This window comes from Carassius auratus, chromosome 2 (assembly GCF_003368295.1).
Source record: "Carassius auratus strain Wakin chromosome 2, ASM336829v1, whole genome shotgun sequence".
NCBI lineage: Eukaryota > Metazoa > Chordata > Actinopteri > Cypriniformes > Cyprinidae > Carassius > Carassius auratus.
Genome location: NC_039244.1, coordinates 9,913,862 through 9,932,808, shown reverse-complemented (window position 1 = coordinate 9,932,808; position 18,947 = coordinate 9,913,862). Strand labels below are relative to the sequence as shown.

General features: G+C 36.0%; 1 protein-coding gene across 3 annotated transcripts; it reads left to right on the top strand.

Annotated features, from left to right (window-relative positions):
• Positions 1-277: 277 nt before the first annotated feature.
• Positions 278-16,809, top strand: LOC113115190 (WW domain-containing adapter protein with coiled-coil-like). 3 transcript variants are annotated; one of them, XM_026282603.1, is made up of 13 exons: positions 279-698; positions 918-951; positions 1,478-1,670; positions 4,296-4,372; positions 6,141-6,256; positions 6,336-6,448; positions 9,844-10,065; positions 11,840-11,962; positions 12,307-12,452; positions 13,433-13,530; positions 14,017-14,182; positions 15,176-15,303; positions 15,392-16,809. In XM_026282603.1, the coding sequence occupies exons 1-13, from the start codon at positions 658-660 to the stop codon at positions 15,459-15,461; spliced, it is 1,527 nt and encodes a 508-aa protein (XP_026138388.1). In that variant the 5' UTR covers positions 279-657; the 3' UTR covers positions 15,462-16,809. The 3 variants fall into 3 exon arrangements, with proteins under 3 accessions (XP_026138397.1, XP_026138388.1, XP_026138379.1); XM_026282594.1 differs by having other exon boundaries at positions 281-698; positions 14,014-14,182; XM_026282612.1 differs by lacking the exon at positions 11,840-11,962 and having other exon boundaries at positions 278-698; positions 14,014-14,182.
• The last annotated feature ends 2,138 nt before the right edge of the window (positions 16,810-18,947 follow it).

Genomic DNA, 18,947 nt, shown 5'->3' with positions numbered 1-18,947 from the left:
CGAGACTAGAACTCACAACCCTTCGATTGGGAGTCCAACCCTCTAACCATTAGGCCACGACTTACGTGACTTAAGTTACATTTTAAATATTTTTTTAAAAACATTTAAAAAATGATCGAGTCTAAAATGAGCCAGCTAAAATGTACTAAAAGACATTGCGGGCCGTATATGGCGGTTTCGGTTTCTTATAAGCTAAAATAGATTGCATTGGCGCCCCCTTTTGTTGGCTGACAACGTCACTTTATCGGACACTTTTTCTTAGATGATGAACAAGCAGCCGAGGCCGTTCTGGACTCCTCCAGAATGTCCAGATGGCCAGTCCGCACCTGGGGCCCTACGCCCATAGTGGTTCGGGCCCTAAAAAGGTCCGTGAGCACAGGTTCAGTTTTCTGCTCGTGCACGTCGCGTGCTGATCGCGAGACTGGCAGGTCACGAGCACTAGTCTCAGTCCTTTGCTCGTGCACTTGCAGGGCGCAGTCGCGAGGAAAACGAAGCGATGGACCGTCAGCTCTTTCCCGAATAGCAAAGCAGCATTGCAGCAGAGCTACTGTTACAGATATTATAGTGTTTGTTTACAGGCAGTACCACTAAAAACAGCTGTAGTGCAGCAGAACTGCTTCAGTAGAAACACTTCACTTCCACATCATTGCAGCATTAATGGTTATGCATGCAACGAATCCATCAAGACTCAATGATGGGTAAACAGACATTTACCTCCAGTTTACACCATTCATCGAATCGTTTAAATCCTAAACTAAGTGCATATTATGTTCGAAGAAATTGTTTTAAAAGTATTTATTTCCTCTAGTAACGTTAGCGAGTTGTTTTTATTTCTCTACGTTAGCATGGTAACTTAGCTGGCTAGTATAGAGCGCATTTATGACTATATTAACTTTTTTTTTTTTTGTCTTTCACAGGTGTAATGATCTAAGAGATCCTCAAGCCTGCCAGGTACACAGAAGTATTTTATCTCTAAAAAAAAAGTTACATATCTGGAAGAGAAGACGAAATAGTGTCAAACTTAGATTAGCCGGCTTTAGCATAACACTAGTGCTCATAGGCCTAGTTCCTGCTTGCTAACTGAAACTGATATACATTACACGTCATACTTTGTAGGTAATCGAGATCAGCTATTTTTATTTGGCAAATTGCTCTTCATTTAAACTAGAATACTAGCTTATACAGATGTAATGGTGTGACCAGGGAGCTCATGTCTCGGTGTGCTAGCTTATAAAAACAGTGATACAAGTGCAGATCAACTAGTTCTCTGGTTTTCATAAACAGCCTATTTGAGTGTGTTTTTTTTAAAGCACCAGGTTTTCTGTCATGTCATTTGTAGTACAGTAACTTAGACAGTTACATTTAGTGATTTTCTGATTTAATAATACTGCATTTATTTGAGCCTGATTTTCTGTGCAAGAAAGGTCTTTGTAAATGGGTTGTTTCCAGTTCTTCTCTCATGCATTGTATTTTGCAGTCTGTCAAATACCAGTCAAAGAGTCACTCGTCAAATGACCATCGCCATGACAAGATGCGAGATTCGTCAGACTCCACACCACCAACTAAAATGTTGCGGCGATCGGACAGTCCAGAACACAAGCACAGTGATGGAACAGGACACAGCCAAACGAAACCACTGCATGTTCAGCGGACCCGGGAGAGGGACAGCGGTAAGAACATGAGGGAGCGGATGTTCCACATGCATATGATTGATGTTTTTTGGTTGCATGTTTGCCTAATTCCCCAGAACCCCAGAATCGTATTTATAAGTGGGTTAAATGGAGAAACATCATTTGCAGGGTTAAATACGTATGGACTTGTAATATTTGCACTCTTTACTGGATATATATATTTATATGTGGTTAAGACGAGCATTAGACCAGCACTGACCAGTGGTTTTGAGGCATGACTGTAATCAAAATTCACTGGCAGAAACATTTCACAATTTGGCGACTATGATATATTATGCACTTAAAATAATAAAATAAAAAATACACATTTATATATAGTTTATTCCTTTGTTTAGGCATTATTAGTAACTCAAATTAGGCGCTAATAAATAATGTGACAAGTCAAATTTGTCACAATCTATAACTGACAAGTGATTCTGAGTTTGACAGAACTGATTGTATTGGTTCTTTATGCGTTTTTATATGGTTTGGTTTACAGGCCTGTATTTTATTATTTGTTACATCATTATTAACCTCTTAAGACTCGGCAAAACATTTTAGGTAAAAATTAGTATTTTTTTCATGTCATTACATTGTTTAGAGGAGGGGTAGGCAACGTCGGTCCTGGAGTACCGCTGTTCTGCAGAGTTCAGCTCTAACCCTAATCAAACACACCTGAACAAGCTAATTAAGGTCTTCAGGGTTACTAAGGCTACAGACAAGGAAGGTTTTTTTTTTCAGGGTTGGAGCTAAACTCTGGAGGATATCGGCACTTCAGGACCGACGTTGCCTACCCCTGGTTTAAAGCATTTAAAAAATATTTAATTCATAAATAATGATATTTCATTCATAAGTTATGCTAAGTCCTTTGTAGAGGACATTGGTAGTCAATTTCTTTAAGAAAAAAACAAAATAAATGAAAAGACATGAATGAACATGCATAGGCAAAAACTCTCTCTCTCTCTATATATATCACAAATACATTTTTCGTTTTCAGGATTTTTTTTTCCTTTGTATAAAAATAATTCTCAACTATGTTATAACAGAATGATTTGATATACCATTTTTCTTTATGCAAAATGTGTGTAAAATGACCATAAACAGGTTTTCTCGTTATATATAATGTATCTATTAACTAAATCTAATTTGCATATTAATGTGTTTTTGGGGCAACGTGTAATAATGGGAGTAATATGGGAATATTATAATATAATTTTTCCCCCATTAATTTGTTGTTTCTCCCAAAATTCGTAATAAACATACAAAGTCATATTTTGATTTGAATCCCCCATAACATTATCCTGAGATGTTGATTTATGACACGCGGTTTAAAATTAGTCCGATTTAAATGATAATTACAAAATATTATCATATTTCAATAAGAGTGTCACTAAATTAATATCAAACCTTTTTGAAGAACAAGGAGAGGGAATAGTAATGGTGAAACATCCAAACATTTAGTGTCTCTGAAAAGCCATGAATGTGCTCTGTACAGGACGTCCAGACTTAAACCTGTGGAATGTATAGTCTAGTATAGGAATATAATGTCCTCATATGAGGATGCAGGGTCTCAGGAGGTTAAAATAGCAAAATTCTGCCTGATTCCTATAATCCAGTAATTTAGTATTTGTAGTAAATTATATTATGTCCTATAATCCAGTAATTATTAAGTATTTATAGTAAATTATATTATGTCCTATAATCCAGTAATTTAGTATTTATAGTAAATTATATTATGTCCTATAATCCAGTAATTATTAAGTATTTATAGTAAATTATATTATGTCCTGTAATCCAGTAATTTAGTATTTATAGTAAATTATTGGTATTAATGTTATGATGTTATTAATTATATCCTATAGTGTTTTGTCCAAGTAAAAACACTAAAGAATCAAGAATTTTAAATATTCCAAGTCAATTTAGGCCTTGCAGTAGGTGTAGTATGTAATGCAATATGTGAAATAGATATTAATTTTGATATTTACCTTTTACCTTTAACCATTTTAACAGGTAATGAATTCTATAATTAAATCAGCTGATAATTGACATATTTCATTAATCACTAGTTTGCCATCTTGCATTTCAGAATTCTGTGTAATTAATGTAATTACTCTTGACAAAATTGACATTTTAAACCAAAACACTATTTGGAAGTTGTAGAATTATACAATAAAGCTAAAATCCATCTTAAAGTTTTAAATAATTTAAGCTTAATATGTTTTTATGGAACAGATTTAATTGCTAGATTTGAGTAAATCAAGCAGCATTAAAACACAGGATACTCTCTTGTGCTTCCTTCATACTGTTTTACTTCCTGTTATTGTCACAGCCATTAGGCTGCAGCAGGTCCACAGTATTATTTATTATAAAAAGAAAAAAATCTAAAAAGTGTATAGTGTCTTGTTTTTCACACATTTAGGACATCAGTGGAAACTACAGCTTATCCTGTCAAGAGGCCATGTTTCCACCACTCAGCCACAGGACTGTCATCTGAAGCCTATAAATAGCAGTCCAGTGTCTTAAATGGAAATCCAGAATACTGTCTTCAATAAATTATATTCTGCCAAAGTCTTCAGGCTTTCACATGCATGGTAGTTGGATCTGATCTTCTTAATCATGTTTCAGGTGTCAGTTCTTCTGCGCAAGAAAACTCCCAGCATGCATCCAGTTCTCACCCTCATCCAAACAGAACTTCAGAGATGGTAAGTTGATTATTCAGTGGGTTGTCTGAAAAACTACCCAGTGTTAAGGAAACCTGTGTAGTTAGGTTAGTTTAAGGCCATGTCTACCAGAAACAGACCAGATGCATTTATTAGCGATATATATGAATGCTTACAGATATTTAACAAATACACTAAATAACAACTTTGTAATTTTTTATTCAGGTTTGCAACAAATTGTATTTTTAGTGTTTTATTATAAAAAAATAAGTTACATCCTGCCCAATATTTTCCTCCAAACAGTTTGTAAACTTAAGAATGTATACATGTAGGCTATGTGATGCATTGTGTGTAAAAGAGGGTTAAAATATAAACATATCTAAAGGTTGCCATAGTTAAGTAAAACAAAAGCACAGATTTGAAACGCACTAAACATTATGTAAGCATGGAACGATGCTCTAAGTGAACATCATGTCTTTTTGCTTTTCCTTCACATAAAAATGAATCTACAGACTTTCATAGACAGCCTAGGAAATCAGGGAAGGTTTTGTTTTTTGTTTCAGTACAAGCTGCTCACACACATTACAATCAAGAAAAGATGTTAATATATAAAAATTCTTACATTCTTCCTTTAACATAAATATTCTTCCTTTGTACATTTTAGTTAGAATTGTTGCACTCCTGTTCTTTTGCGCTCTGTCAGTTTGACTTGCAAATACAAGTCTTGCTTTGTTGGAAAGACATTTATATAAAATGAAAACAAAGATGGGAATACTTTTGACTTTTACAACATTTACAACAGATAAGGTTATAATGGTAATGTTGCTGTTTGTGCATGAAAAAAAGCATTCAATGTACATCATGGAATAATTTAGCCCTGAACGATTTAATGTAATGTAGGAAAACAATGTAGTGGCGTTTTTATTTTTACCAATATTGCGATTGCGATTTAATATGCAATTTTAAAGCTGCTTATGTTCTGTATTATTCAACAAAGACAAGCTAAAAATCATTGTATATTCTGTCCAACACACTAATAAATAGATTAAACAGAAATGTTATTTTCTGTAGGCCCAGGCCTATGATACGATCTAATTAGGTGATGCTTGAATTGATATGAATGAAATTTTTATTAAACAACTGTAATTACAGTAGTATATTGACTGATTTGTTGAACTTCCAACTTTGTAAGCATGTAATAATTATGACAACATAAAGCACTGACAATTAAGCCTGGTGTAAACATTAATATGAAAGTCAGTAACGAATCATACAAACAAAATTAGATTGCAGAAATATAAAAACAAATCTTTTGCTATACCACACTACATTAGGAAATTCAAAGTCACTGTAATAAACATATTTAAACGTGGCTTCACTTTTAAAAAGATGTCTGTTAACTTTAGACCAGTGGTTCTCAAATGTTTTGGTCACACCAAATAATTTCACAAAAACAAAAAACCTACAGGGAAAGACATCTCCATAACTTAAAACATTGAAAAATAGCATAGAGCTCTGTTATTTATTTATAGTGGGTTTCATGCTGTACGGTGAGGCATAGGACACACAGTCTTTCTTCCTCACCAACGACGTTAAACACCGTATCTACAACAAACGCAAGCTGCGGCAAAATACGGTAGCACCATTGAGTGCTTTAAAAAAGGGAAATAGCAAAAAAGAAAAACCGAATAAGCAGTCGATCACACTAATAAGTCATCTGGACCCATTCCTATCCCTAATGTTCTCTCAGATGAAAGATTTTCCTGCTCTTTCCTTTTTGATATGTCTGCATATGTCCTGTCTTTTCCAGCGCCGTGAACCAGCGGATGATTGGTCAGAGCATATCAGTTCTTCTGGCAAGAAGTACTACTATAACTGTAGGACAGAGGTCTCTCAGTGGGAGAAACCTAAAGAATGGCTGGAGAGGTGACTTGCTTTAGATCCCCTGTGACTGTCTTTCTTACTCCTCAACCATAAACTGACACCAGACTTCCTGTCTGAACAGAGAACAAAGGCAGAGAGAAGGTGCCAAGACTATGGTTAACAGCTTTCCCAAAGACAGAGACTACAGACAAGAGGCCATGCAGACCAGTGCCACAGATGTCCTCAGTAGTACAAGTAAGTAGCAGAAATACAATTCCTTGCTTCCTGCCAGTGGTATAAGGATGCAAACTTATCATCTTTTGGAGAAATTTGCTGTTTTGAATTCAAAAATTGTATGTATATATATATATAAAAAAAAAGATTTGGTTAATTAGATTTGGGTTATTAAACAGTTTTGGGGGGGGGGGTGCTCTATGTGATTTCACATAGAGCAGCTGTTACTACACAGAGCCGTTGTTAATAGAGAAGATGCGCAAATCCACTTCATTTTCAGCGTTTTTTGGCGCATCTTCTCAATTAACAATGGCTCTGTGTAGTAACAGCTGCTCTATGTGAAATCACGCACCTGATGGAATTAACCGCTGATTAGAAAACCGGCTTTACTGACGAGATGCGCATAACGATCGGCCGATCGTGATAGGAGCACCCCTATTGAGTATTGTAAACAATCACAGGCATCTCTGTTGAAAGAAGTTTTTAGAGTGGGTTAGTCAGAGACCAAAGTTTTGTTTTCGCAAGTTTATGTAGTTCTACAAGTTCACAGATCTTCCTATTATAAACAATACAGAAACAAAGCATACACGAAGGCTGGGTGCTATGAGGATATTATTGTAAATCGACAATGTCTCATAAGTATCGTGATGTCATTGTCAACAGTCAGGTATAAGACGATTATTGACATTTTCGGGGGAAAAAAGATAAATGATAAACCTAGTTAGTTGCAAAAAATCTTTTACATAGCTCCATAGTCATTACATAGCTCCATAGTCTTTTGCATGCAAAAATTAAATAATTAGTTGGAGGGTTGGGAATTGAAAAGTTACTCTAATTTTCGAAATCAGATCAGGTGCTTAAGGTCTGGAATCAAATTAAGCTACTTGTTATAAAATTACATTTAGATTTTTCTTTTTGATTTCTGTATGCACATTTATTGTGATTTCAAAGGATCCAACTGCAGGAAAATGAAATAGAACTCACTTCTGCACTCGCACGCTGTTTTCCATGCTAAGCACACACACACAAAGTGCACGCACAAAAGCTGCCTTAAAGGGGACCTATTATGCCCCCTTTCACAAGATGTAAAATAAGTCTCTGATGTCCCCAGTGTGTGTATATGAAGTTTTAACTCAAAATACCTTACAGATCATATTTTATAGCTTTTTAAAATTGCTACTTTTAGGGTATGAGCCAAAACGCACCATTTTCGTGTCTTTCCTTTAAATGCAAATGAGCTGGTGCTCCGGGGAATAGGGTGGAGCTTCAAGGCAATACATAGTGATTATGAGCTTGAATAATTCCAGCGGTCGACTTTGCATTGCTTTCATATGCAATTTTGACACCAACTTTCCTATTCAAGATCATTCTAGTAGCACGTGAAGGCAGCATCAGTGAAAACAGACGGTAGCTTTGGTTGCTTTAGCAAAATTAGCCTTACAGAGTGCCAAGAAGCTCTTTCAGAAAAGCAATTTGGAAAACAAACGTGTGATACTTACTGCTCCTGAAAGTGTAGCTGGATCATGAACATCTGGTACTGCTTCATCCTTCAGGAGCAACTTTTGTGTAAAACCTGCTTCATACTGACCCCTTCACAAAGCAGTAGGGCTGTGAATCCTAGCGTAGGCAGCGATTTGTTTCACGATTAGATTAGATTATAATGATTAGATTCTGCATTCCGTAAGTGCATTTACAGGATTATTTAAATGCTTCCCCTAAAATTTTTAAATGCTTTGTCAGGGGGCTAATTACAGCAGCCTTTATGGTTAGAGATCTAGTCAAGAATTGCGATTTCCTGAAAAAGGAAAATACACTCAAATACCATTGCTGTGCTTTATTTTAAAACCGGGACACCATTCTAATCATATAACACACTAATAAATGAACATATGAACAGCAGATATATTAAACATTTGAACAAAATATGAAATATAAAAAATAAAATAGAGCAATGACAATCATGGTAAAGAAAGAATCAATTTAGCAGCATTATCTCAGTTATCATAAGAAACATAACATTTTCTAGGATCTTGGACAGAAAAGTGAGATTCGAGATTGGTCCATAATTAAGTAGTGTGAGAGAGAGAAAGAGAGAGACAATTAGACTCGCAATTATAGAAAAGGGGTACACTGATGGTAAAAAATTGTTCCAAGGTTGGCAGGTCTGCTTGTAGCTCAAAATCAGCTTGTAAGCATCCTGACTTATTTTGCCAGCACGGGCAAAAAATAATTAACCCTAAAAGGCCGTTGGTGTCTTTATTTATTTGTAAATTACATTAGACTTTGTGACTTACTGCAAATGCTATACTTGATAGTCATTTTATAATAAATCCAAAAGCAAGACGTGAAAAAAAGTAGGGAGTTGAAATGGCAAATGAGCTAATGGGTGAACTTCTGCTGCCATCTATTGGATATAATGGTATTTTGATGTTATTTTCATTTTCATCTTAAGTCTTTGTTTTCCCCCAGGAGACACTTTTTTTCATATTGTCTAGGTGCCAGGGTGTTTTGGTAAAAAATGCTGGATTTTGACTTCAAGATTTCAAAAACTTGTGGCTTGAAAGGGCTTAAAGATTGAGGCATGTGAACAGCAGCCTATTTTTTGATCAGTTCATGTTGAGGAAATAATAGATATTGAATGGATGTTTGAACTTATTTTGCATGTTTTTATTTTGTTTTGTTTTTTGTCTTTTTATCCTCATTCCAAATGATCAGGAAAAGAGGAAATCAATAGTAAAATAATAGAGTAGCAAATTATTACTTTATTACTGTGCCATAGTAAAATGCATGTGCCTATTTTTTAATCAGATGACCAGCTATCTGCCCAGTCAGGTATCTAGGCGACACAGCTTATAGTTCTTGAGAGTATGGTACCTCTCATTGCATGGCACAGCGCTCCTACCCCACACTGACTGCACCTGTACTTTGTCTGCCGGTGGCCCTTAGAGTGTGCACGATCAGCAACAGCATCATTTCCAAAAGGCAAATATTCCCCTTCAGAGTCAGAATGGGTGAATAACATTTGCAACACATCCTCACGGAACTAATTTTTATATTCGCCATTTGGTGATTTTCTCTCACAATTTACTTGCATGCTATGACCTGAACTGCTTCTGCATCAATGACACGAGAGCTCAATTGCTCTGCTATTTCTTCAAACACTCTGAATAGGAACAAGACGAAATTTATACAAATTAGATATTACGCCATATTAGGATTATAATACAGTTTATTTTATTAAGTATGACATCTTGTTGCAATTTTGCGACTTTGGCGCTTATAGGGTTAAAATATTATGAGTGTTAAAAACAATGAAGTGTTTTTCACCCATGATGAGTTTGCATCCCTGGTGGTAGAGGTTCACTTTGCTGATGGTTTCAGTGGTTCTTAACACGTTTGTTTTGTTTGTCTCCCAGAATCTTCTTTAGCGGAGAAGCCATTATCTCAGCCTTTGTCTATAAACCCCTCCAGCACGTCTAGCTCCTCCTCGTCCTCCACATTGCCTGTGTCTCCTGCCCTGCAAGCTTCAGCCTCCACTCTGCTCCAGGACCCAGCACTCCTTCGACAGCTGCTGCCTGCTCTCCAGGCCACTCTGCAGATGAATCATGGAAATGTAGACATGGGCAAAATTAATGAAGGTATTAATGAATGGCTATGCAGTGTTTCTCTCTAGGGGTCGGCGATCTGTCGATTTTATATTGTGATCGATCTTGAAGATGTCTCTACGATCTACTTTTCAAGCAAACCGTAGAGACTGTGATCTTTTATGTCCTCATAATAATGTTAGAGCTACAGCAATGCCTTTTAGATGTCTGTGGCTGGTCACTTTATCATGAGTCTCTGTCATGTGTCTTTCATGCGTGGTGACATTTAAAAAAAACTACAACAAAAAAACAACTCAAAGTGAGTTGAATTCCACTTAAGATTCCGTTTCCATTTGTGCTGCAAGCTGTTCTAATAATTTCAAGTGGAAAGCTGTTTCAAGCTTTTGTTTTGTGTTACATCACACAGTAGTATTTATATTTGCTAGTTTACAGATTTTAAAAACTTCGGATGGAATGTTGCCATAGAATTTCCAAAATTGTGTTAGAATCACTGATCTATAATATAGAACTGGATTGCTCATGACATCATAAAAGTGAAGCCGCAGCGTCGCCATATTGGTGATCCCTAGTGTGCGTAAACGTTCTATTGAATTAATAGGAACTTGTATGATATTAATGAGAAAACATCACCTAACAAGTCTTAGACGTTTATAAATCTGAAGTATCTCTGTACATTATTATAATGTAAACACACTAGGCATGTAAACAGTGATTTATTTAAATGGTGGGAATTTCCCCTACTTATTAAAAAGCTACGTTCAGTACAGTAGTGAGCATCATGAACATGATAAACATCAGACGGACACGACCTCAACATATAAAACAAACGACAAAGTGTTCGCTCTGAAATCGGAATTTATTCCGAGAAATAACTGACTATATACAGTACGGATTTAAAGACATAAAGCTTAATTTCCAAGATAGTAAGTTAAGCTTTTCATTTCGTTATAGAGCAATATAAAAAAATTAGGTAACACTTTAGTATAGGTTACAATTATCACTAATAACTAGTTGCTTATTAGCATGCCTATTATTAACATATTGGCTGTTTATTAGTGCTTAAAAAAGTACATATAATGCATGACATCCATAATCCTACCCAATACCCTAAACTTAACAACTACCTTATAAACTATTAATAAGCAGCAGATTAGGAGTTATTTAAGGCAAAAGTCATAGTTAATGGTTAGTTAATAGTGAGAATTAGACCTTAAAATAAAGTGTGACCAAAAATTAATTCTGTTATTCATTGTAATGTATATTCAAATCCATTTCTGATACGAATACGTTGATGTTTAATAATTCCTGAATAATTATGTTCATAAAGAAATAAGCTATATTTAGTGTTGGATCGTTACCTGTGTCGTCAGTGCACAGCAGACACACCCACCTAAACGATTTAAATATATCGCTTATCCTGCCCCAAAAGAGCATAAACATTGCAGATAACACCTGAAGTAAACATTAATTTACAAACAGCATAAAACCTAACCCCGTTTGACTGATTTGCTTCAAATCGGGTGATTTTTAGATCAGGGGATTGAACACTTCCGGTGGCTTCACTGCCTGTTGGCAGTTTAGAACGCGATGAGCGATCCAGTCATATAGCTAAAATGTTGTGCTCTAGCTGTTTGTCACCTTGAGAGCTGCTTTTTGCAAGATATTTGGCATCTTCTCTCCACATGGTGAAAATACTGTGAGCCGACAAGGCTTGATGTTCACCAATAGAGCCTTTTTCAGATGCTTTCAGTGCATAGAACTGCTTTGACTGTATGTGTGTCTTTTTCTGTCTTCGTCTTCCTCCAAGTCCTCACAGCCGCTGTCACACAAGCTTCCTTACGGTCTATGCTTCATAAGCTTCTCACTGCTGGACCGTCCGCTTTCAACGTCACTACTCTGCTTTCCCAAGCTGCTCAGCTTTCCACAGAAGGTACGCCTAAGTCCCAGTCACTTCTCACCTCTCCTAATTGATGTGTTTCAGAGCAGCTAATCCATCAAGGAAATGTGTGACTAAACTTAACAATGCTTTGTTATACCAGCGTTTTAGTAATGTTTACCTTTCATACACACACAAAGCTCTGGACAAAAACATGCTTAATAATTCTTAAAAGGTTAAGCCACATAACTTTTCACACGGGATCTCAGACGTGTGTGCAGAATAAGATATTTCCTAAATGGTAATTTAGCATATTTGGTATGTTGTTATATTGTTGTAAATGAGTTTATTTACTGGATTGCATAAATAATTTCTATAACTCTGTTTCTGATGACCAGCTCAACAGTCCGGTCAGTCACCCATGTCATTAGCATCAGATGCCTCTTCACCAAGGTCATACGTGTCTCCTAGAGTCAGCACACCTCAGACCTTTGCTGTCTCTAAACCCATGCTCAGCTCTGCTTCTCTCTCTTCACAACCAAAGGTCAGTAGCTTCTTGTGGCCAGTCACTTCTTAAACGTCTCTCTTACAGTGGCCTCAGTAAGTGTTTGGACATGTTTTTACATTAAGCAAGGTGCACACTGTACAATGTTGGCCACAGTTTTGCCCTCTGAGACTAATTTTGGAGATCCTAAAAGATTTCTCTGATCCTAGGCTAAAATCTGAAGTCTTTGGCCATTAGTTTGACATGTTTACTGACAGCCAATTAATGAGCGTTGCGATAATTTTTTTATCTCTGACAAAATTCTTGCAGTGTCAGAAGATTTGGCGCACTGTCCTGCAGTGTGACTTCTCCTACGACAAACATTTAATTGTCTTTGTTTTTCAAGACAAGCCATGATCAAAATGAATGCTGGACGGGTTTTTTTTTATTTTTTTATTTTATTTATTTTTTTATTTTGATGTGTCCCCACTGGAGCAGAGCAGAGCGAGTGCTTTTAATTCATTTACATAGATGTTATGATTATAACCAAACCGCAACAAAATAAGGGAGATGCCACACGCGACCGCAGCTTGACGAAATTTAACGAAAGAAGTGTGAAAATGCGTTATTGGTATAAATGTATCTCAGTATGTCAGCAAATGAACGCAAGTACAATCAGTGACAACCCAAACAACGAAAAATCCAGAAGATAGATGGTCAAGACAGGAGACCCATGGCCACTTTTTTTCCTCTTAGGGTTGTTTTAAAATGCATCTTTAACTTAAATAAATGTCATTTTGGTTTGGAATTTAATTTATATTATTTTTTGTTATTTTTATTCATTGATACTTTTAAGTGAAGCTTAGGTGTCCAAATACTTTTTTAAGTGAAGCTTAGGTGTCCAAATACTTTTTGGGAACCCTGTGTATGCATCATGTCCCAACACATTTCATTAAAGTTGTACAGCTGTAGGTAAATGTTTTTTCCATTATTTAATTCACATTTCTCTTCCTATTCGAACTGTTGTTCTTCAATTTCAGGTCAGTGCATCAATCCAGAGACAAGGATCATCTTCCCAGCAGAATGTCAACTCTGACAAACCTGTGGAATTCAGTGATCCCCGTCTTCACAGGCAAATGTATGGGTCTGTCAGTAGGAACTTTTTATTTGTCTGTTGGTAATGTAAAAGCAGCCTATCACATGTTGTCCTACAGCACCATCTACCTCTTCAGTTTTGAAATGCAGCCACACACACACACACACACACACACACACACACACACACACACACACATATTTTGGAGAATGCTGAAAATCATTTACAGTTTCCTTTGATTTTGATTATAATAATTTTTATCTTAAAAAAGGGTGGAGTAGATAATGACAATTTTCATTTTGTTGTAGACTATCCGTTTATTACATATTTATTATCATAAGCATTTTTTTATTATATTATCTCAATTAGAGGTGCACTATATATCGTAATATAATAGATATCTTATTATGGCTTAATGCCATAGTCATATCACTAAGGGTGTGATTTAAATAAAAACACCAATGCACTGCCATTTTCAGAGTGAAGCTGCTCCTTCTTTAATAAATGAATATGTTTGTTTTATAGCAGTCAAGAGGGCTTGTCGAGCTCTAATGGGAGTGCAGGCATCAGCGTTCCCACCTCAGGCAGCACCTCTCGAACCCAAAGCACTTTCACTCCTTCTCTAGCATTGCACTTTGATGAAAATCTCATCAAGCATGTTCAAGGCTGGCCTGCAGAACATGTGGAGAAGCAGGTATGAGGATGCCTTTGTCTCTTCATCTGTTCATCGACCTTCTATAGATCAGACATCAGTTCTTCGACAATTAAAATTCTCTTTATCTTAGCAAAATAATAATTAAGCACTAGATTAGTTCAAACATTTCAAAGTCTTTAATTATTAAAACATTGTCTCATTCTAGAGAACCAAGTATCTGCATTTTGTCTCACCTTGTGAGATAAGTGTATTGTGACCCCTAGTGTCTGAGCGTGATTTCATTCTTCAGGCCAATCATATATTCATGAAAAAAATAAAATCAGTGTGAATAAGGAAAGCGATAACTCAGTCATTGCATTGTTTGCATGTACTGCACTTTTATTTGTACCATTTAGTTTTATTAGTTAATTAATTAGAGTGTGAAAGAAAATAACAATATTGATTTATAAGCGAGATCTGATTTTAGTCCTTGAAAGCCAAAAAAGTAGTGCAAGTCTTTGAATGTCCTGGAATTTTATTTGGCAGTATCTGTAAGAACCCTGTTTATGTTACCAGTTCTTAGACCATTTTAATGGTTTTGTTGTTGTTTATTGAACTGAGCTGTAGTTTTCTGTAGTAAACTGTCTTTGTGTATTTCCTATTTTATATATATTTCCTAGTATTTAATTTACCAAAATTTTTTTTTACAAAACGATTTCAGAAATGTAATGTTTTAGATTGTAAGTCATCTGGAACCCTGTCCCTGTCAAGAACAACGATAATCAGCAAATCTTGATATCAAAAGCATCCTAAATGTTACACGTGTTCGCATCATATTGTAGTACAGTAAACTTTCTTGTTATTACGGTTTCTAATATTCCACCATAATCTGTAGTCTGAGCCTGTCAAGGGCTAATGGAAATGGCAGATTCATTACTAGTTAGTTTCAAGGAAAATAATTTAAAAAAAATGTGTATGCCAAGTACCTCTTTGGAAGTGTTTTTTTGTTGTTGTTGTTTTTTGCTTTAACCCCAGTAAATTCCTGTCACCCAGGTGTCACGGTTACGTGAGGATTTCCACAATATGGGAACCCTCTACATGTCAGAGATCTGCACCGAACTTAAAAACCTTCGTTCTTTAGTGCGAGTATGTGAAATCCAGGCCACATTGAGAGAGCAAAGGTTTATAACCCAGATTTATTTATATTAAATGATCATATAGATGTAATGAAATGACTTTTATGAATCGTTTTTTCTTCTTTTCACACAGGATTCTGTTTTTGAGACAGCAGATCAAGGAACTTGACAAACTGAAAAATCAGAATTCCTTCATGGTTTGAGAGATGGCTGTGGAGCTCATGGCAGTCTCTCTCCAAACATATCCGGCCCCTGGTTGTTTGGACCCCTGCTCTCAGCCCAAGCGCTCAGATCTGCAGTCAAACTGTAGGCTGCAATGCCTGAAATGGGACCGAGAGAAAGGAAGCTTACAAAATGCTTCTGAAGGCAACACAAGGCCCTGAGATGATCGATTATTTTCACTGCACTTCGACATTCATTGCTTCTCTATTTTCAGATCCACAGGTGATTATAGACATTCAGAGAGTGCTCTCCAACTCCGACTAACCTTTGAGGAATCATTCAGTCGATCTGGTGATTCATGTGCTGGTTTTTCAGGGTTATACCCATGTTAACAGATTTTAAACTTTACTGTCACACTGGAGACCTAATATCCCCTTGTCCTCCAGTGACTGACAGTGAATATGAATGATGTCAGAAGGGCTATTTGTGCACAAGGATGCTCCCAGCTGCGCAGGCATCTGTCAAAGTGACCAACTAAAATAAACCCAATATACTTAGTTCTCGTTTTCAAAAGATAGGCATGACTGGCTGATTCTCTGCCCCTCAGAAGGATTACATAGGACGCATAAGTGACCTCCCTTATTCACAGCAGAAAAATAAATGGGTGCTAAATTTTTCTGAACCGGTAACGTGGCACTTAAAAGCTTTTGCCGAAGTGGTAAACGCACATTTTCTGAGTTTCTGACCCTGATGGGGTTGTCACTCTCTGCCTTCGATGCTCCTTGATCTTTGCAGTGCTGTTACACGTCTAACAGAGATTGTTTTTCATGCTGCACCCCAGCACTGTTTGACTCTTTTTGTATTCATTTTGTTTTCATTTGTTTGTATTTGCTCAGTTGTTCTTTACTCAACTAATTAAGTCATTCCCATATTGCCTGAGTTAGGAGGATATTTTTTATACATGCGCTATGGCTGCACATCAAAAATGCATCCTTCATGGGCAAAAGAGGACTACAAGGACAGTCCAAGATGACCTACTGGGGGAAGAGTATGGAGAAGTACAGGAGCAGATTACATTTTTCCTCATCTTTTGCATAAAATATCAACCAGTCTATAGAAAAAACTGTAAGCATTTAGTCAAGTTGTCAGTTTGTATTTGACAAGGATGTGAAAAAAGCAACACTGGTGATTCCTCTTTGATGTTTGCAATGTCATTCATAGTTTTGCTCCATTGTTCTTTCTGTCTTCACTGCCCTCTGATGCAGGGTTTGAACTTAGACCAATTTTAACTCTATCGCCTGTAAATGGAGTTCACTTTCAGAATAGAGATGGGTATGTTGCTTTGTATATGGTTTCTAAAACTAAAGGAAATAAACAATTACTACATTACATTTTGGTATATATTAGCTTTTTTTATTATTGTTTTAAGATGGTTTGCATGTAATGTTGAACTTAAAGAACTCAAACCCATGCTAAAGAGTTTGTCCATGTTCACCCTCCAGTGGAACTATGTTTCACTTGCATTTGAAATCTGACAACTGCAGTGTTTTGATTTATCTGTTCAGAATCCAGTATAATAACAATAACCTTGCAAAATGTATATGTTTTGTAAGTAGTAACCATTTTATAAAATAAATATATGAAAAAGCATTGTATATAAAGTTGTAGTAATGAATTTATATGCTTGCCGAATTTGCAAAATGTTAATTTTAAACTTAAGTTAAACAAAAATGCTTTTCTTTAGTACTCCACTGAACAAGAGGTTTCACACAACAGATAGACTTACAAATACTTCACAAGACCATAATAAAATAAAGGTCTTTCCAGCATTAAGGTAATAACCTTACGGGGTTTTTTTTCTTTTTCTTTTTTTTTTTAGCATCTTGTCTCACTTACAAATTTGACTGGTAAATGAATGATAAATAACTATATTAAAACTTGTTTTGAAAAATAGATTTGTCATTTGAGTATTGATTTTAAGTTGGGGGGGGGGGGGGGGCTCTTTTGTACATTGTGTGCATTTTGTTGATTATAATGAGAGAACTTGAGTTTAAACGTGATGATGTTTTAATAATCCTTCCATTCTTAAGAGTTTTAATGATTTAGCTAAATCGTGCAGGTTTCATTTATTTGTTTCTTTTTTTAGGCTTATTAGACTTAATGGGAATGAAATTATACAGTGCCTCACGTTTTACTAAAATAAAGGAAATAATTCGTAAAACATGCAAGAATTTCTTAATCAGTTTACAGACAAATATATTTTTCCCAACAATATATCTGTCAAAATAAAGGACATGTAAAGAATAACAAAAATGCATGTTGTTTTATTAAAGGAATTTTAAAATATAAATTAAAATATAGGCCTAATATATGAAAAAATTGACATTTTGCATATTAATCCATCTAGCCTATAGCTCACTAAAATAGGATGGTACTTTATAATGCTCCGATGTAAAGTAAAGCACAATTTCTTTAGAGTAATATTACACATAATTAATATAATATAAATAATACTGCACACCTATTAAATGTGTCAAATCTAAAATATGGTTTAATTCCATGTATCTTAGAGAAAATATAAGCTCAGGCACAGGCTTGACATTTATCCTGCTTGAATTTGTTCTAAGAAATGCACATAACTTCATAAGTAGCCTACCAAACTTTCATCTGTGAATATTGAATATTTTAAATACAGTGTTTTTCTTCCATTTTCCCTTACTGCAGCCGTCAAATGTAAAATATCGGTGAGGCAAAACTGACGTCCATTTGCGAAAATGTGCTTTGATTCACTTGTTTGATAACTTGTGGTTAAAGCGCCACTCAGTGGTTAAAAGCTGCACAAGCACTTTACAAACGCCAAGGCGGCGGTAGCCGAGGCGGTAGAACCGGCGTTTTGGTTGGCCACCTACTGTATAAGACACACTCTTGCAGTTTAAATGTAGATTAAAGACCCATCTCTTTAACCTGGTTTACACATAACATACTAATATGCTTTAATATCCAAATCCGTTAAAGGATTTTTAGGGTGGAATTAATTAGGTAAACTGGAACTGGGAACACTTCCCATACCACCCGATGTACTTGCTACATCATTAGAAGAATGGCATCTACGCTAATATTAGTCTGTTTCTCTCTTATTCCGAGGTCAGATCCCCTGTAAAGATCTTGTCTCAGAGGACCACCAGGACAAGACCAAAGGAAACAGATGATTATTCTGCACAATCTGACTTTGCTGCAGCCTGGAATTGAACTACTGGTTTCGTCTGGTCAGAGGAGAACTGGCCCCCCAACTGAGCCTGGTTTCTCTCAAGGTTTTTTTCTCCATTCTGTCACCGATGGAGTTTTGGTTCTTTGCTGCCATCGCCTCTGGCTTGCTTAGCTGGGGTCACTTCATCTACAGCGATATCGTTGACTTGATTGCAGATAAATGCAAAGACACTATTTAAACTGAACAGAGATGACATCACTGAATTCAATGATGATCTGCCTTTAACTATCATTTTGCATTATTGACACACTGTTTTCCT